We start from the raw sequence: 17,748 nt of genomic DNA, 5'->3' as shown, positions 1-17,748 counted from the left end.
ACTGAAAGACGTGTTAAAGTAACAGCAGACGAGAGACGAGGAGACGTGAAAATGAGGAACCACGTCATGTTTAATCACTGCAGTCAGAAGAAAACACTTGCTGTTCAGGCATTTGACACATGTTGAGACATGATTTTATTTCTAGTGTGATTCTCATCTGTAATATATTTTATTTCTTTGAAACAGTCAGAGCAACAGCTCCAGGCTCATCGTTGAATCAAATGTGATCTCGTTGGGAGCAGGTCGTTGTTATAATCTGTGGTTTGGCTTCATCTAGTGGATCAAACCTGAACTGTTGTTTCTACCAGTTGCGTTATAATTACATCGATATGTTTTTACAATTGACTTTAAAAGTAAACGGCTCAAAAAAATTAAGGGAACACTGAAATAACACATCCTAGATCTGAATGAATGAAATATTCCTATTAAATACTTGTTTTCATAGTTGAATGTGCTGACAAATCAAATGAATGAACCCATGGAGGTCTGGATTCAGAGTCACACTCACACTGAAGTGTGATCCAGCTTTGATGTAATGTCCTCAAACAGTCAGAATGAGGCTCAGTGGGGGGCGTGGCCTCTTCGTGCCTGTATGAGCTCACTACAACATCTGGACCTGCTCCTGATGAGGTGGTGACGGTCTCCTGAGGGATCTCCTCAGATGGAGGGCACATGCTGTTTGATTCACGATTCCACAGAAGTGTGATGGACTTGGAGTTACGTTGTGTTGTTTAAATGTTCCCTTTATTTTGAACTGTGTATGTCCTTCACACAGCACCACCGATGTCTAACATTGAGTTCTGTGTCATCTGTTTCCCAGTGAGGACTAGAAGAGCAGAGGTTGGTGTTAGAGCTGCGTCTGTGCTGCTGCACCTTCCTCCTCTGACGATGAGGAAGCACTGCATTAAGCACACATTAAAGCATGTTGATGTATTGGTGAGAGCAGATGAACCTCATTCCTCTGAGGTCAGTGCTCTATTGTTAAAGCAGGAAACAACCGATTGTTTTGTTTTTATCTCTTCAAACATTTGTGTTGGCATTTCATGGTCCTGTCAGATTTGAGTTTTAGTTTGAAGCTTCCTCTGTGTGTGCGTGCGTGTGTGTGTGTGTGTGTGTGTGTGTGTGTGTTGTAATGGAAAAATTTTGCCTTTGTGCTATTTCTTATCCAACACAGTCGTCATGTGCTGGTTAGGTGCAACACTGAACATTCTTACACAAACAATTAATCTCTTGTGCCCTGACGTACATCAAGTCTAAACATCTGATGTTCCATTTGACTGACTAATAATTTATGATATATGTTTGTCTTTTCCACCCGGACTCTGGCTCCATCCTATCTGACTCCCCACCAGACCCAAGGCTGTTAAAGCCAATGCATCTTGTCTTGGAAGCTCGGTGTTCCTTCCTTTGGATAACAAGACATGACGATGCAGAAGTGAGAAAGCAAACATTCTCACTCACAGTGAGATAAGGTGGCGCAAACAATTCCATTGCTGCAGAGAGACATTCCACCAGATCCAGAGAAAGGGGTTAAAAGGCAGAAGCAACTTGAGGATCGTGCGCTCTTTCCTTCGTGGTGTGTGCACTGATCTCCCAGTTGGTTTCATCACCTTGATTTAGATTTTTATGCTGATTTCAAAATGAGAACTTTGTTTTTCTTGCTGCTTGTGTGTCACACAGCGTCACCAGGTAAAATCACTCTAACTGTTCACTCTCCTTCAGACTTAGATCAGCTTCACATGTTTTATCTGCAGGTTATTGTAGGTTTTATGCAATTAAGCTAACTAGTTGACAAACCACTAAAAAGCATCGTTATCATTTTGTTGATGCTTTGTGACTTATTTAAGTCAAACAACTGGACTTTTTACATCAACTTTCTAATGAAGTTACTAGATTGAGCAATGAAACATTCAAACCAAAAACAGAAAGGTCCAGCTGCTACTTAGCTTCTTCAAAGTGGTGATGGTGAAAGTAGAGCCACCACAGAACCAGAGGAACATGAGCCACAGCATGAAAGGAATCCACCGAACAGCAGCCAAATACGAAAAACCCTCAGGGCCAGAAACACTGAATGAAACCTCATTTGTTGATTTCAAATTCTCTGCATGAACTTGAATCTTTGTCCCACAGTGAAGCACTCGCTGAGGTCTTTCATCACTGTATCTACTGAGGTCCAGAACCTTCCAGCGTTCGTGTTGTTTTCAGAAGTTGATGAAATTCATATTGGATACAGAGACAGCAACGAAAAGACGACGGCAAAACTGGGCTCTTTATACAATATATTACCGTCTGAGCAGCTGTTAACGGGTTCCTCTGGTTCCAGGTTCCTCCTCAGAGCTTCCAGCAGCTGCTGTGGTGGCGGCTGGTGCCGGACTGATGCTGCTGCTGGTCGGCGCCACTGGACTCTTCATCAGCAGGAGGAGGATGAGGAGGAAGGGTGAGGAGCCCAGAGGCTGTGAGTGCTGGTTGTTCATGTAACTAACTGTCGCGTGTCTTTGTTTCAGGCTTCTCACCGACGAAGAGTAGGTGAAACACCGTCAGCACCCAAACAGTGAATCTGCTGTTTTTGAGGTAAAAGTGTGAAATGTTCTGATGCATTTTCCTTCTGTAGCTTCAGACTCTTCATCATCATCATCATCATCATCAGACAAAAATGAATTATCACAGTGAGTCCTTTACTCTTAACACAATCTACAGCCCAGGACGCAGAGTCGCAGTCTTACACGCCTCTCTGCACGTTCTCTACAGCCGCGACCCACTCTTAGTCTTAGTTATCGCATAGAGGCTGTGTCTGCTTCTCGACCACCTAAACTATACAAGTCACAAACAAATCAAAGAGGAGTGACTTACCAGAATTTAATAAACATCAAAACAGTTCCTCTTACGGAACAAAGTAATAGTAAGCTAATGAAGTGTGGTTTATTAAATATCAGATCTCTCTCATCTAAATCCTTTTTAATAAATGACTTGATAAGTGACCATCACATAGATCTGTTCTGTCTCACTGAAACCTGGCTGCAGCAGGATGAATATGTTACTTTAAATGAGTCGACTCCAATGAGTCACATCAACTATCATGTTCCAAGAAGTACAGGTAGAGGTGGAGGAGTAGCAGCAGTTTATAAATCAGATTTATTAATTACTCCTAAACCTAAACATAGTTATAACTCATTTGAGAGCCTCACTCTGAGCCTTTCTCACCCAGACTCTAAAACTCAGAAGCCAGTTGTATTTTGTATTGTTTACCGTCCTCCTGCTCCATATTCAGAGTTCTTAACTGAATTCTCTGAATTCTTATCTGACTTAGTTCTTAGCACAGATAAAGTCATTGTAGTGGGAGACTTTAACATTCATGTAGATGTTGACAGCAACTGTCTCAGCACTGCTTTTAACTCCTTAATAGACACTATTGGTTTTACACAGCAGGTAAATCAACCCACTCATCGTTTTAACCACACTCTAGATCTTGTCCTGACATATGGAGTTGAAATTGATAATTTAATAGTTCTTCCCCAAAACCCTCTGTTATCTGACCATTTCTTATTAACTTTTGAATTTAGCACAACTGACCCTATAACAGCTGGAAAGAAATGTTACTATAGCAGATGTTTATCTGACAATGCTGTTGCCAGATTCAAGCAGATGATTCCATCATCTTTTGCCTCAATGTCTTGTAGATACACAGAGAACAGTCACCTTAATCCTTATGAACAGGTTGACTGTCTTGTAGATGATGCTGCAGCTTCTCTACGTACAATGTTAGACACAGTGGCTCCTGAAGAAGAAGACAGTGAATCAGAGGAGGTTAGCTCCGTGGTATAACTCAGACATCCGCAGCCTAAAGCAAAGGACCAGACAACTAGAAAGACAGTGGCGTTCCAACAAAATAAATGTAAACTGCATTGCATGGAAGGACAGTCTAATGAGATATAAAAAAAATAGAAATAGAAAACATATTATTCCTCCCTAATTGAGGAAAACAAAAACAACCCCAGGTTTCTTTTCAGCACTGTAGCCAGGCTGACTAAGAGTCATAGCTGTATTGAGTCTACTATCCCCTTAAATCTCAGCAGCAATGACTTTATGAACTACTTTACTAATAAAATTATTATCATTAGAAAAAACATTCAGCAGCGACTTCTTCCAAATGACAGAAAGCACTGTCTAGATCCATTAACTTTAAATTTATTAAATCCTCTGTCTTACCTAGACAGCTTCTCCCCCATAACTCATATGGAGTTGACCTCAATAATTAACTCTTCCAAGTCGTCCACTTGTCTTTTAGATCCAATCCCAACCAGATTACTCAAAGAAGTTCTACCTTTAATCAGCTCATCCATATTAAATCAAATCAACCAATCTTTACAACTAGGCTATGTACCACAGGCTTTTAAGGTGGCTGTGGTCAAACCTCTATTGAAAAAACCAACCCTTGACCCTGGACAACTAGCCAACTATAGGCCCATTTCAAATTTACCCTTTATTTCCAAGATTCTGGAAAAAATCGTGGCTAAACAATTATCTGACCACCTTAGTGGGAATAACCTGTATGAAGATTTTCAGTCAGGATTTAGAAAACATCATAGCACAGAAACAGCTCTGGTTAGAGTCACTAATGATCTTGTATTAGCTTCGGACAATGGTCTAGTTTCTGTCCTTGTCCTGTTAGATCTTAGTGCTGCATTTGATACAATTGATCATCACATTCTATTACAGACACTAGAACATAGAATCGGGATTAATGGAACAGCATTGGGATGGTTTAAATCCTATTTGTTGAACAGATTCCAGTTTGTTCATGTTAATGATAAATTCTCCACACGCACAAGGATTAGCTATGGAGTTTCACAGGGTTCTGTGCTGGGTCCAATTCTGTTTAGCTTATACATGTCTCCTCTAGGTGAGATTATTAGAAAGCATTCTATTAATTTTCATTTTTACGCAGATGATACTCAGCTATACATGTCCTTGGAACCAAATGAAACAGATCAACTAGTCAAAATTCAGGGTTGTTTAAAAGACATCAAATCCTGGATGTCCCAAAACTTCCTTCAACTAAACTCAGATAAAACCGAGATTCTTATTGTTGGGCCTAAAAATCTGAGAGAGACACTATTGAGTCAGATAGCCACCCTGGATGGCATAACATTAGCTTCAGATTCTACTGTGAGGAACCTTGGTGTCATGTTTGACCAGGATCTCTCTTTTACATCATACATTAAACAAATCTCCAGAACCGCCTACTTCCACCTTAGAAATATAGTTAAAATCAGAAGCATCCTCTCTCAGAGCGATGCAGAGAAACTGATCCATGCATTTGTTACCTCTAGGCTGGACTACTGTAACTCCTTACTCATAGGATGTCCTAACAGCTCCTTAAAAAACCTACAGCTCATTCAAAATGCTGCAGCCAGAGTTCTGACAGGACTTAGAAAGAGAGATCACATTTCTCCTACATTAGCTTCTCTGCACTGGCTGCCTGTAAAATGTAGGATAGAATTTAAAATTCTCCTACTCACATACAAAGTACTCAATGATAAAGCTCCTTCTTATCTTAAAGACCTTATAGTTCCTTATGCTCCCAGCAGAACACTTCGTTCTCAGAGCGCTGGGCTACTTGCGGTTCCTAGAGTGTTTAAATGTAGAACAGGGGGCAGAGCTTTTAGCTACCAAGCTCCGCTCCTCTGGAACCAGCTCCCTCTTCAGGTTCGAGAAGCTGACACACTCTCCACCTTTAAGATTAGGCTTAAAACCTTCCTTTTTGATAAAGCTTATAGTTAGAGATGGTTCAGGTCACTGGCAATTATTGTTAGTCACAGGAACCATCTCTTAGTTAAGCTGCAATAGACATAGACTGCTGGGGGACTTAATTTATACACTGAGCTCCTCTGTTTCCTTCTACCTCCTCTGTCCCAAAACCTCCCATCATTGTCCCATGTTTAACTAACCTTGTCTCTTTCTGTCCAGTAGTTGTGCTTCTCTCCTCTCTCTCCCCCCCCACCCCCACTCTTTCTCCCTCTCTGTCCTCACCCACAGGTATCATTGGACTCAAAGTTTGGTGTCTGTGATGGGCAGCTGCGGATCCAACCATCCTGCCTGCATCCAGTCCCTGGTCCTACCATCCTGCCTGTGCTCTGTTGTTGCTTGTTGTTGCTTGTTGCTGTTGCTGTGCTTTTCTCTCTCTCTATCCTCTAACCCCAACCGGTCGAGGCAGATGGCCGCCCACATCCAGTCTGGTTCTGCTGGAGGTTTCTTCCTCGTTAGAGAGGGAGTTTTTCCTCTCCACTGTTGCTGTCAAATTAAATGCTTGCTGTATGTGGGATTTGTTGGGTTTAGTTGTGTGAGGTTTTAAACCTTACTTTGTAAAGTGCCTTGAAATAACTTTGTTGTGATTTGGCGCTATATAAATAAAATTGAATTGAATTGAATTGAATCTCATCTTTTCCACATTTTATTTACTATTTTTATTTCTAACCATCAGATGTTTTCGTCCTAAAAGGCTGAAGATCAGTGGATTGTTTGTATTGAAGCTTGTTGTGGAAATCTTAAAAAATCAATTCAAGATCATCAGTGTGATAAACCATCTCAAAGTTTACTCTCATGTCGACACGGAGTGGATCACAATTACATCTAAGACGTAAGGCACATCTCACTATGTACAAAGTATCCACTCAAGGACTGAGGACACAAGACCTGTATTTATACCCTGTTACAAACCCCCACATGAGCTGTTGACTGGTCTTTGATAAACATGAGTGCAGTAAACCCCCCTTTACTTCCTTTAACAATGTTCCTGTGGTCACTACAGTGAAACCCCCACCATTTGATAACCAAATGCTTGATGACCCCCAGGAACAACCCTCAGCCAGAGGCACAGCATCTCATGACAAACACAAAATTTCCCACATTCCTCCCTTTTTGACACTAAGTGTCAAACATACAAGCAAGGGAAATTATTTTTAACATTTGAAGTTATTGTCCATTTACTGTCTGTCTCCCTTTTAAGTCCTTGATATTCTGTTGGTGCTCGTCCACATTCATAGACGGAAACATGGTTTCCCTACTCACAGAAGATTCCTTAAACCTGTTCTGTTTAAGGAGTTTCCGATGTTGCTCTTCTGTTGATTCCATCTCTGTTGTCCTTCGTTTTTTTTTTTCCTAATGTTGATTTGTTTCGCAATCTGAAGACATTCAAACAGTTGAAGTTGATGTTCCACTGAATCTTCCACAATCAGCAATTCCCTAGCAGAGGCATCGTTGATGACGTTTTCATCAAATTTCTAGTCATCGGTGGTCCAAAACAGTAAGTCAGGTCAGCTCCTGCTTTCAGGGGGAGAATCATTAAGGGAAGCTTAAAAGTATAAAACTAAAAGCAGTTACACCCTGCACATGGCATCATCAATGACACAAAGTAGTAGCAGCTAATGCTGATAAAAGTTAGTTAGATGTGTTAGTGTTAGTAAGTGTTAGTATTAGAAAAATAGAAATAGAAGAACAGTTTCTTACAGTGTGAAAACAGGAAACATTTCATAAAATTGAAAACATGTTTAAAGTAAAAGCAAAAACTGTTCGAAAAGCTATTGTGGAATAGTCTCAGTTACTGTAGTCAGACATTATAAAAATGTGAAGCAGAAAGTATCATAGGCTTCACTGTGAGGTCTTACTATGGCTCCTCTGACAATTATATAAGACAGAATCATTTTAGATGTTTGTGAAAATAATAAAGTAGTTGATGCATTTTTAAGGAATTTGAATAAAATGAACATCAATAAACAATAGACTCCTGTTTAGTTCAAAACCAATCATTGAAGGATCTAATCATTCACCTTTTCAAACTTTAGCTTTGGAGGTTACAGCTGTTAAATAGTTCTTGGTAAATAGTACCTTAAGACTTTTATTTATTTTTATTTTAATGTTTTTTACTGATTAAAACTGTATCTGTGGCTTCTTATACTTGCATTTGTGTCATTGGTCACAAATTTTAAGATTTAATTTAATTTAATTTATGTCTTTTTAATCCAGTTTTGATTGTCATCTAGAAACCAACGCTATCATTCTCAGAAGAAATTGTCTAGGTTAACATCAATGATATTCAGACTCTTTCAACTCTTAATATTGGACGAGAAATCAGAACCACTTTCAAAACACAAAAAATGTAAAAATCACAAACAAATATTTGAACCTCCTCCCTTTTGATACATGGATTAAACTCATGAGTCAATTGTGCTAAAAAGAAAAGAGATGTTAGCATGTGTACCTGGATTAACCCAGGTTCACCCTTCATCAAAACCTGATTTCACAAAGATGATATGGATTGAAAGTGACAAGAACAGAAATGATTGTATACTGTGGTCCTTCATACATCTGTATAAAGCATCTCATTAGAAAAACCCATTTTACTGCAGATAATCTAAGATTAAAACAAACACAAGCATATAAAACAATCAAAAAATCCCCAAACAAGCAAAAACAAAACTATATACTGTATGTACACTGAATTCAGTAACACCTTCTATAACTCTTAGGAAGAAACAAAATAAAAAACAAGTCTGTGTTGCAGTCAGAAGTCCAAGTCAAAAAGTCATGTATAGTCACAAAAAATAATCCCATGTAAATTGTTATATGGGAGAGATCTCTTCAAAATCACAAATCCATGGACACTAATACACTTCTAAAAACTTCAATTAAGATATCACTTAGTGATTCTATTAAATGTTTTGTTTGTAAATTTTGCATCTCCAATAATCCAATATTTCTAGGAAAATTACGAATAGAATAAACTTTTTTAGTAAACCTTCCAGAGGAAATAATATGGCCACATAACACAAATTAACCCTGTAAAGTTATAGCAAATCCCAATAACGTGAGTCTGAGATAACATGAATACGCTAGATCCACATTCAGTTAGTATTCATTGATAAACCACCAGGACTGTCTGGGTGAAAACAGCTCCAAATGGTTCTAAAGTTAATTAACCCTTTGGTGTGAGGACAGACAAGGTGGTTTTGAGGTGTCAAACAATGGCACCTTGGCTCAGAGACTCAAGTAAAATCTATTCAGATGTTATCTGTTTCAGTAAACATCCACATCAACCAGTATCTGGTCATAATTACTATCCCGTTTTATCATTATCATTATTACATTATCATCACTCAGGGATGAAAATGCACTATAGAAAAAATTGGTTATTCATCTATTTTTCTATCAATCTGACATATATGCTTTCCCTATAAAATCTTTTAAAAATTTGATTCAATCCTATTGATTTCTTTTCAAAAACTTGTGGAGCATAAATAGTCTGGATATAAAAACTACTCATTCTAAATTTACTGCTGAAATTTAGTATTGATTTGAGAAACATCCTAATAATTTATGCCTTCTCTATATGTTTCTGTGCTCATGTCCGTGTCTTCTCTATGCTCTGACTTGTTGTCCTCTGCTGTCTCTGTGGTTTAGCTGATTTTGATGAAAATCCTTTGCTCTGGATCTTACTAGATCTAGTTCTTCTTGAATAGAACAGTCATTATGATTCTGACCGCTCTGGCAGTGCTGTTGTCTTCTCCTTCATTCTTTGTCTTTGACCTTTCTCACACCGGCTGGTGTAAACTTCCATCACCTTCAGTTCTTTGAAGAGTCAGCAGCTGTTCTTCCATCTCCCAGTCACCAACACCTTCCTGTCTTCACTCTTGAGCATTTGTTGCATCGTCTCTTTTGATTCTGGTGCCTGTAATCAACAAACACTTACTGGAAGAAAATCCTTTTTTCCTGGAAGGAGCAGTTAGTGAGAGTCTTGGTCTGTGTCCTGCACAGAGGTCAGAGAGAGGTCAGAGAGTGTCCTTTCTCCCCCACTGTGGGTCTTCTGCTTCTGGTCAACATCAGCTTTTGTTGGTCCCAGATTCCTGTAGAGATGACGTCTCCTTGATGGATCAAAGCTCCTCACACAGAGACAGCAGGGTACAGATCCCTGATTCCTCCCCTACTTGCTAATTTATCTCCATTGTTCACTTTCACAAGACTTTCTTTCTCAAAACAAATCTTACAGATTTCCATCTACTCTTAACTTCCCCTACCTTCTTCTTCCTACCTGCCAACTTCCTCTTCTCCTGGTTCAACCTTTTGCTAATGAGTGACACGGACTACATAATAAAATGTTATTTGTTTCTATAGTTTACCTGGTGCCAAAGTTGAACATCCTCACCCAGTTTTCCGTTGTTTGCAGCCTGTTAATCAGAGCCTGTAAGAATTAAATAGTCATTTCTCTGGTTTTGTTCCTAGACTCACTTGGGCAGATGCTTAGACTTTAACTGGATTTTTTCAAACACACAAGTCTCCACTCATTCTGATCTTCCCATACCACAGCATGGTTAAACATTAGCATTCACACAATTACCTTACGATGACTCTGGTTCAGCCAGGTAGTTTGTACGACACATTCGTTCAGAGCAACGTACCCTGTTGTGTGTTTATCATGCTGCACACAGACACTGAAGGAGTCATCACAAGCTTATAGCATTATATATATTATTAGATCAATCATATCCCCTTTACTCCAGTGGGACATCCATAGATCTACTATCTCCATAATTAAGTATAATTAATAGTTATCTTATATAACAGTTATAATTAATCTAGACTTAAAAACCAACAACAAAAAACAAACAAGCCACATCTGACACAAAGTGACATATAACACACAAGCTGAGCTTAAAGTGGTTCACAATCTTGCTTAATTTTTACTCGTACGGGGGTTTCCCTTATAAGCCCTCATGGCTTCACAAATTCTTCGTAATCCTACCAGTGATCAATCAGTTACCTTTCCCTGTTTATTTGTTGTTGTTTTTTTATCCACACTGGTGTCTGCTACTCACACAGTCCTTCACAGACTAATGGGCTCTCACTCACCATCAAGGTATTACAGAATTTAAACACGAACGTGACTTAACCAATACCAAGCGCTACAACACCCAAAGTGTTTCCGTAAACAGAGATGATTCATAACACTGTACTCACAAACTGAATGGAGCGTCCGCTGTCCGCCACCCGGACCCAGCATCAGGCGGGATTCCAGCCCTCCATTTGTTGGAGCGGAAATTTCCCTGAATCTCCTATGAGATTCCCACCGGTGGTTTACCTTCAGTCTGGGCCAGGCGTCGATCAACTGAACATCCATCCCACTTCTGACACCAAATTGTTGTGGAAATCTTAAAAAATCAATTCAAGATCATCAGTGTGATAAACCATCTCAAAGTTTACTCTCATGTCGACACGGAGTGGATCACAATTACATCTAAGACGTAAGGCACATCTCACTATGTACAAAGTATCCACTCAAGGACTGAGGACACAAGACCTGTATTTATACCCTGTTACAAACCCCCACATGAGCTGTTGACTGGTCTTTGATATACATGAGTGCAGTAAACCCCCCTTTACTTCCTTTAACAATGTTCCTGTGGTCACTACAGTGAAACCCCCACCATTTGATAACCAAATGCTTGATGACCCCCAGGAACAACCCTCAGCCAGAGGCACAGCATCTCATGACAAACACAAAATTTCCCACAAGCTCGTTCTGAAACCCTGTGATGTCACAACATCATTAGTTGTTTGGTTACACTGTCAAAGATTTTACTTTTTCTTCATGACCCGTGTTTCTATGTTTATGTTGATGGATGTTATTGATCCTGTGTTGTTTCCAGTGACTGACATTAGTTTTACAGTTTTACACTTTTTCATTATTAGTGAGTCAGCAATAAACAGATGCTTCTTCACAGTCGTCTTCTCAGTAATAAACAATAATTCAAACATCCAGTATCGTCTGTGTTTGAAGGACTGAGAGAAAATTCTCTCTAGATTCTGTAGAACCTAAAGAAAACATTTGATGCTCTGACGTTTGAAGCATGTTGAAGCTCGATCAGTTGCAAAGTTTTCATTTTGTTTCCTCAAAACGCAGTAACAACTTCAAGTTCATACTTGTCTGATGTGATCGTGTCGTTGTGATAATGTGTGGTTTGGCGCCACCCAGTGGATCAAACCTGAACTGAACTCGAGCAGCGATCACTTCCTCCACAAGTCAGAGTCATTGGCTCAAACTAATGAAACGCAACCAGGCAAGAGACGGAAGCAGGAGCTGAGATAAGGACCCCTGTGGTCACAACCGTATCAGTAAAAAGCTGCAGGACATTATTGCACATCTCAGATTGTTCCAATTAATTGCGTGGATTATGGCTGTTTGACACAGTGATGTTTGAACGGTGTTCTCTTTGTGCCTCTTTAACAGTATTCTGATACGGACGCCAGCACCTTTAGAATTTGACCTGCAGCTGCTGCTTCCTCCACCTGCGCTCAGCTTTGCCACACGTTTGCCGACGTTCATGAGTCCTGATGCTGAGTCAAAGGCTCAGGTTTAACTTCAGGCAACATAGTTTTTAATGGGGCCACAAGTCCAGTAGGGCACAGCAGCAGTGAAGCCAGGAGCTCAGCTCATCTGTGTCCGCAGCAGTTTGGCTGATTTGATTGGCTACCAGGGCTGTCAATCTCTGCTTGTACAGCTGGATTCCTCAGGCTCTAATGTTTCAAACCAGGCCTCAATGGCCTCAATGGGACCTTCCTGTGGAGAAATAAGCCCCAGATGAGTCAGCTCAATCCTCTCGAGCTTCTGGCTCCTCACAGCTCAACAGCTATATTTGTAAAAACTCAGGCAGGCACACACACACACACACACACACACACACACACACACACACACACACACACACACACACACACACACACACACACACACATATATATATATATATATATACACACACACACACTGTGGTGGAAATTTCCCATAAAGAGAGAGAGTTGTCCTTTTGTGCGATTTATTGAAATAATAAAGAAAATAAAAATAATGGAGAAAGCAAATAAAAGGCATGGATGTTGATCGTGCACATCAGCAAACCAAAAACCAGCTGGGGAAATTAGTGCACACACCACGAAGGTGTGATGCAAAGAGCGCACGATCCTCAAGTTGCTTCTGCCTTTTAACCCCTTTCTCTGGCTCTGGTGGAATGTCTCTCTGCAGCAATGGAATTGTTTGCGCCACCTTATCTCGCTGTGAGTGAGAATGTTTGCTTTCTCACTTCTGCATTGTCATGTCTTGTTATCCAAAGGAAGGAACACCGAGCTTCCAAGACAAGATGCATTGGCTTTAACAGCCTTGGGTCTGGTGGGGAGTCAGATAGAATGGAGCCAGAGTCCAGGTGTAAAAGACAAACATATATCATAAATTATTAGTCAGTCAAATGGAGCATCAGATGTTTAGACTTGATGTACGACAGCACAGGATTCACACGTTCCCACTCGGCACAACAAACTTAACTTGATGCTGTCCAAACAAACAAGCAGGACGTTGAAGAACCCAAATGCACAACCACAGACAGGCTGACTGAATTTAAGTAATTAATTTATTGCAGGTCTATATCAATAATGTGAGATTATGGTAGTTGTGATGCTGTATGGCTATTATTAAGTATTATGAGATTATGTATAATAATCATATGTATAGGTGTATGTGTATGTACATGTATATGCTGGACAGGACACACACAGAAAAAGGATAATTCATTAAGAACTCACTGCGGGGCAGGACAAAGGCTTAGAACACAAAGTAAAGGCGAGAACCTAAAATCGCTGCTAAGAAAGAACAGTATTGTGACGCCCTGGGGGTCGAGGCGCGAGGCTGGGTGAACTGGTACAGCTACCTGCCCCAGCTGAGCATATATATATATATATATATATATATATATATATATATATATATATATATATATATATATATATATATATATATATATATATATATATATATATATATATATATATATATATATATATTCTGAGCTCGCTGGATAGCTCAATCGGTAAAGTCACAGGACTTGCATGCGGGGGGTTCCCGTTAGGGCGAATAGGCCCGAATAGGCATCCAGTGTGGGTCCTTGGGCAAGACCCTTCAAGCTACCGCCTACCTCATATCATGAGAGACAATGAACCACATGAGATACCGGCTCAGACGTCGCCCGGTCTAACAAGGTCTGCGTCAGGTGTTGGGGAACCAGAGCACCTTGGCGAGAAGTGGGCTACTGGAACAAGAAAGAAATGGCTGAGATGCGAGAACAAGGCTCTGTTGGAATGCTACTACTCAAGTAACCCTAGTCAGAGGGGCTACATGCAAAGAATGTGCGGTGAATGGGAACGGAGAAACCCACATTCAAGGCTGACGGCGAAGCAACTAGTAGCTCAGTGTTCCAACATCCACAAACGGCAACTGCTATCACGACTTGAGATTGACGAGATACAACACAAATGCTACGGCAAGGGGGAGCCAGGACGCCAGGTCAGAGGGGAGGTTTCACCATCTCCCCAACCGGAAATTGGGTACGAAGCCCCAATAAGCACAGATACGCTGAGCGAGGCAGCGACTGACCTGAAAGATAAGATTATGGCGAGATTGAACAGGCAACCCCGAACCCCACTACAACGGCTAAGTGAAGTACCATCAGAAAGTCTCATGGAAGATGTGAATGCAGCATTGAGAGCGATCCCTACCACAACAATCACAGAAACCAATGAGCTGATATACGCTTCAGCATCAGTGATCCTAGAGGTGCTTGGCCATAAGAGCAACCATGGGAGCCATGAGAAACAATACCCACCATGGAAACAAAGGTTGGAGGCAAAAATCAAGGCAGCTCGGAGGGAAGTGAGCCAAATGACACAGGCCCAGAGAGGTGCAATGAAAAGACCGATGCCCAAGAGGTACAGCCAGATGACCATACCTGAAGCACTCGAAACTGCCAAGCAAAGGCTACAAGCCTTGGCCAGCCGCCTAAAGAGATACGCCAGAGATAACGAAGCCAGACGAATAAACCGGCTGTTCGCAACACAACCTGCGAAAGTGTACTCTCAATGGCAGGGTAATAACAACAGAGCAGACCCACCAAGGCTGGAAACTGAACAGTACTGGAAGGGTATATGGGAAAGGGAGGCATCACACAACAGTGATGCACAGTGGCTGGTGGATCTGAGGGAAGACCACAGCAACCTCCCTGAACAGAATCCAGTGACTATCACAGTGGCAGACATCCAACATAGAGTCTCAGGTATGAAAAACTGGACAGCACCTGGCCCTGACATGATCCACGCCTACTGGCTAAAGAAGCTCACTGCAATCCATGAGCGCCTGGCAGCACAAATGAACCAGCTGCTAAGGGATGGGACTCACCCTGAATGGCTGACCGAAGGGCGAACGATCCTGATAATGAAGGATCCCTCAAAGGGCACAGTCCCATCCAACTACCGGCCAATATCCTGTCTCTCCACAACATGGAAGCTCATGTCAGGCATCATCGCAGCTAAGATAAGTGGGCACATGAGTCAATACATGAGCGAAGCACAGAAGGGCATTGGTAAGGATACCAGAGGAGCCAAACACCAACTCCTGGTAGACAGAACAATTGCCCAAGACTGCAGAGTGCGACACACCAACCTGTGCACAGCCTGGATCGACTACAAGAAAGCCTATGACTCAATGCCACACACATGGATCACTGAATGCTTGGAGCTGTACAACATCAACAGAACTCTAAGGGCCTTCATTGCAAACTCGATGAGGTTGTGGAGAACCACCCTTGAAGCCAATGGGAAGCCACTTGCCCAAGTATCCATCAAATGTGGCATATACCAAGGAGATGCACTGTCCCCACTGCTGTTCTGCATAGGTCTGAACCCCCTCAGCCAAATAATAAACAAGACTGGCTATGGATACCGACTCCGGAACGGGGCCACCATAAGTCACCTCCTCTACATGGATGACATCAAGCTGTACGCCAAGAGTGAGCGAGACATCGACTCGCTGATCCACACCACCAGGATCTACAGCTCGGACATCGGGATGTCATTCGGGCTCGAGAAATGTGGGAAGATGGTGACAAAGAGAGGCAAGGTAATCCACACAGAAGGGGTCTCACTCCCAGAAGGAACAATAGCAGACATTGAGGACAATTAAAAGTACCTTGGAATACCACAGGCAAACGGCAACCTTGAACAGGCAACAAGGAAAGCGGCAACAGCCAAATACCTCCAACGAGTAAGGCAAGTCCTAAGAAGCCAGCTCAATGGCAAGAACAAATCCCGGGCAATAAACAGCTACGCCCTGCCAGTGATCAGATACCCTGCGGGAATAATAAGGTGGCCAAAGGAAGAGATACAGACCACAGATGTTAAGACACGAAAACTCCTCACCATGCATGGAGGGTTCCACCCCAAATCCAGCACCCTGAGACTGCACGCCAGCCGCAAGGAAGGAGGCCGAGGACTAGTGAGCGTGAGAGCCACTATCCAGGATGAAACATCCAAGATCCATAAGTACATCAAGGATAAGGCCCCGACAGATGACGTGCTGAGTGAATGTCTCAGGCAGTGGAGAACAGAGGATGAGATGCTGGAAGAGGGACCATCATGGGAGGACAAGCCCTTGCACGGGATGTACCACCAGAACATAACTGAAGTGGCTGATCTCAACAAATCCTACCAATAGCTTGAAAGGGCTGGGCTGAAGGACAGCACAGAGGCACTCATCCTGGCTGCACAGGAGCAGGCCCTGAGCACCAGAGCCATAGAGGCCCAGATCTACCACACCAGACAAGACCCAAGGTGTAGACTGTGCAAAGAGGCCCCAGAGACAGTCCAGCACATAAGTGCAGGCTGTAAGATGCTGGCAGGCAAAGCATACATGGAACGCCATAACCAAGTGGCTGGCATAGTATACAGGAACATCTGCGCAGAGTATGGACTGGAAACCCCAAGGTCTAAATGGGAAACACCTCCCAAGGTGGTAGAGAACGAGCGAGCCAAGATCCTGTGGGACTTCCAGATCCAGACAGACAGAATGGTAATGGCGAACCAACCAGACATTGTGGTGGTGGATAAAGAGCAGAGGAAAGCCGTAGTGGTGGATGTGGCAATACCAAGTGATGGCAACATCAGGAAAAAGGAACATGAGAAACTAGAGAAATACCAAGGGCTCAGAGAAGAACTGGAGAAGGCTTGGAAGGTGAAGGCCACAGTGGTGCCTGTGGTGATCGGAGCACTAGGGGCTGTGACCCCCAAACTGGAGGAGTGGCTACAACAGATCCCTGGAAAAACATCCGAAATCTCAGTCCAGAAAAGTGCAGTCCTAGGAACAGCAAGGATACTGCGCAGAACCCTCAAGCTCCCTGGCCTCTGGTAGAGGACCCGAGCTTGGAAAAAGTGGATGAGACCACCCGCGGAGGGTGAGAATAGAGTGTGTATATTTATATATATATATATATATTTATATATTCTTTTTTTTATGTAAGAAGCCAGTGAGACTAAAACAGCTGCTTTAGACCTATTTCACATTTACCAGTCGTGTTCTTTGTTCACCAGACAAACCTGTGAGTCCGACCTCGGCTCTGGTTTCTGTGGTGGTGGTGGTGGTGGTTGTTCTGCTCGTCATCATCGTCTTTGGAGTCATGTTTTACAAAAGAAAAGGTTGGTGCTGATGCTTTTTCCTCTGTCGAAATGAAACCAGGAATCAGTTAAATCCCATGTTAACGCAGATCCAGAGCAAAGTCATTAGACCTGGTTTCTGTAATGACTGAGTTTAATAAACAGTTATTATCTCAGTTGTTCTTATCTTCCAGCTGCTGACGCTGACGCCAACACCAACACTGGATCTGA

At 42.0% G+C, this 17,748-nt stretch overlaps 1 protein-coding gene across 29 annotated transcripts in view; it reads left to right on the top strand.

Annotated features, from left to right (window-relative positions):
* The window catches only part of LOC114866134 (major histocompatibility complex class I-related gene protein-like), a 71,055-nt gene that overhangs the window by 41,344 nt on the left and 11,963 nt on the right, over nucleotides 1-17,748 (top strand). For 5 of the 29 annotated variants that reach the window (XM_055512882.1, XM_055512885.1, XM_055512883.1 and 2 more), the window contains exons 8-11: nucleotides 2,324-2,437; nucleotides 2,505-2,522; nucleotides 2,612-2,666; nucleotides 5,968-6,433. The exons of 1 other annotated variant lie outside the window; for it this stretch is intronic. In XM_055512882.1, the coding sequence (XP_055368857.1) occupies nucleotides 2,324-2,437; nucleotides 2,505-2,522; nucleotides 2,612-2,666; nucleotides 5,968-6,352 (572 nt within the window). In that variant the 3' untranslated portion in view covers nucleotides 6,353-6,433. Of the gene's footprint in view, nucleotides 1-820; nucleotides 967-1,352; nucleotides 1,690-2,130; nucleotides 2,189-2,323; nucleotides 2,438-2,504; nucleotides 2,572-2,611; nucleotides 3,940-5,967; nucleotides 6,434-6,481; nucleotides 6,657-12,280; nucleotides 12,596-17,748 lie in introns of those variants that run through there. 23 more of the 29 variants (XM_055512891.1, XM_055512888.1, XR_008696129.1 and 20 more) reach the window with 22 other exon arrangements.

The sequence above is a fragment of the Betta splendens genome, chromosome 11 (genome assembly GCF_900634795.4).
Source record: "Betta splendens chromosome 11, fBetSpl5.4, whole genome shotgun sequence".
Lineage (NCBI taxonomy): Eukaryota > Metazoa > Chordata > Actinopteri > Anabantiformes > Osphronemidae > Betta > Betta splendens.
Note: the sequence above shows the minus strand (reverse complement) of the source record. Positions and strands in the feature narration are given on the sequence as shown.